Source organism: Aptenodytes forsteri, unplaced genomic scaffold (genome assembly GCF_000699145.1).
Source record: "Aptenodytes forsteri isolate BGI_AS27 unplaced genomic scaffold, ASM69914v1 Scaffold519, whole genome shotgun sequence".
NCBI classification, from domain to species: Eukaryota; Metazoa; Chordata; class Aves; order Sphenisciformes; family Spheniscidae; genus Aptenodytes; species Aptenodytes forsteri.
Genome location: NW_008795776.1, coordinates 4,138 through 4,968, shown reverse-complemented (window position 1 = coordinate 4,968; position 831 = coordinate 4,138). Strand labels below are relative to the sequence as shown.

The 831-nt window shown below is 65.5% G+C and overlaps 1 protein-coding gene across 1 annotated transcript in view; it reads left to right on the top strand.

Annotated features, from left to right (window-relative positions):
• Positions 1–7: 7 nt before the first annotated feature.
• Positions 8–831, top strand: part of LOC103902574 (E3 ubiquitin-protein ligase TRIM62-like) — a gene marked incomplete at its 3' end in the record, with an annotated part of 4,957 nt that continues 4,133 nt past the window's right edge. The window contains 2 exon segments of the mRNA XM_009283640.2: positions 8–136; positions 138–429. Of these exon segments, the coding sequence (XP_009281915.2) occupies positions 24–136; positions 138–429 (405 nt within the window).

The window sequence follows — 831 nt, the reverse complement described above, 5'->3', positions numbered from 1 at the left end:
AGCCTCTCCCCCAGCCCCGAGCCATGGCTTGCAGCCTGAAGGACGAGCTGCTCTGCTCCATCTGCCTGAGCATCTACCAGGACCCGGTGAGTTTTGGCTGCGAGCACTACTTCTGCCGCCGGTGCATCACCGAGCAGGGTGCGCCAGGAACCCCAGGGCACCCGCGACTGCCCCGAGTGTCGCCGAACCTTCGCCGAACCCACCCTGGCCCCCAGCCTCAAGCTGGCCAACATCGTGGAGCGTTACAGCGCCTTCCCCTTGGACGCCATCCTGGGCGCCCAGCGCAGCCCCTTCCCCTGCAAGGACCACGAGAAGGTCAAGCTCTTCTGCCTCACCGACCGCGCCGTCGTCTGCTTCTTCTGCGACGAACCCGCCGTGCACGAGCAGCACCAGGTCACCAACGTGGACGATGCTTTCGAGGAGCTGCAGGTGGGTCCCTCCCTCCATCCCTCCCTCCCTCCCTCCCTTCCCGGCCATGAAGCATCATCCCTCCAGGATCCCCTGCCCTGAGCTGCTCCTCTGAGCTCCTTTGTCCGTCTGTCCCCTCTTGCCTCGGTGTTGGCTCCTGTCCGTCTGTCCCTGCACCCTTTCTGTCCCCGTTGGGGTCAGCCCCATGGCTTCCTCCCGTCCGTCTGTCCGTCCGTTGATCCACGTGTTCTTGTGCATCTGCCCCCGTGGGATTCCCCCTTGCCCGTCTGTCTGTCCGTCCACACTGGCGGTCCTTTAGGACCCCCAAACCAGCCAGCCGTGCACCCCCATGGATCTGCTGAGCTGCCCCCCAAGTAGGACACCCCCCTCCCCAGCCATTACCTGCCCCCTCCCCAGCTCTGC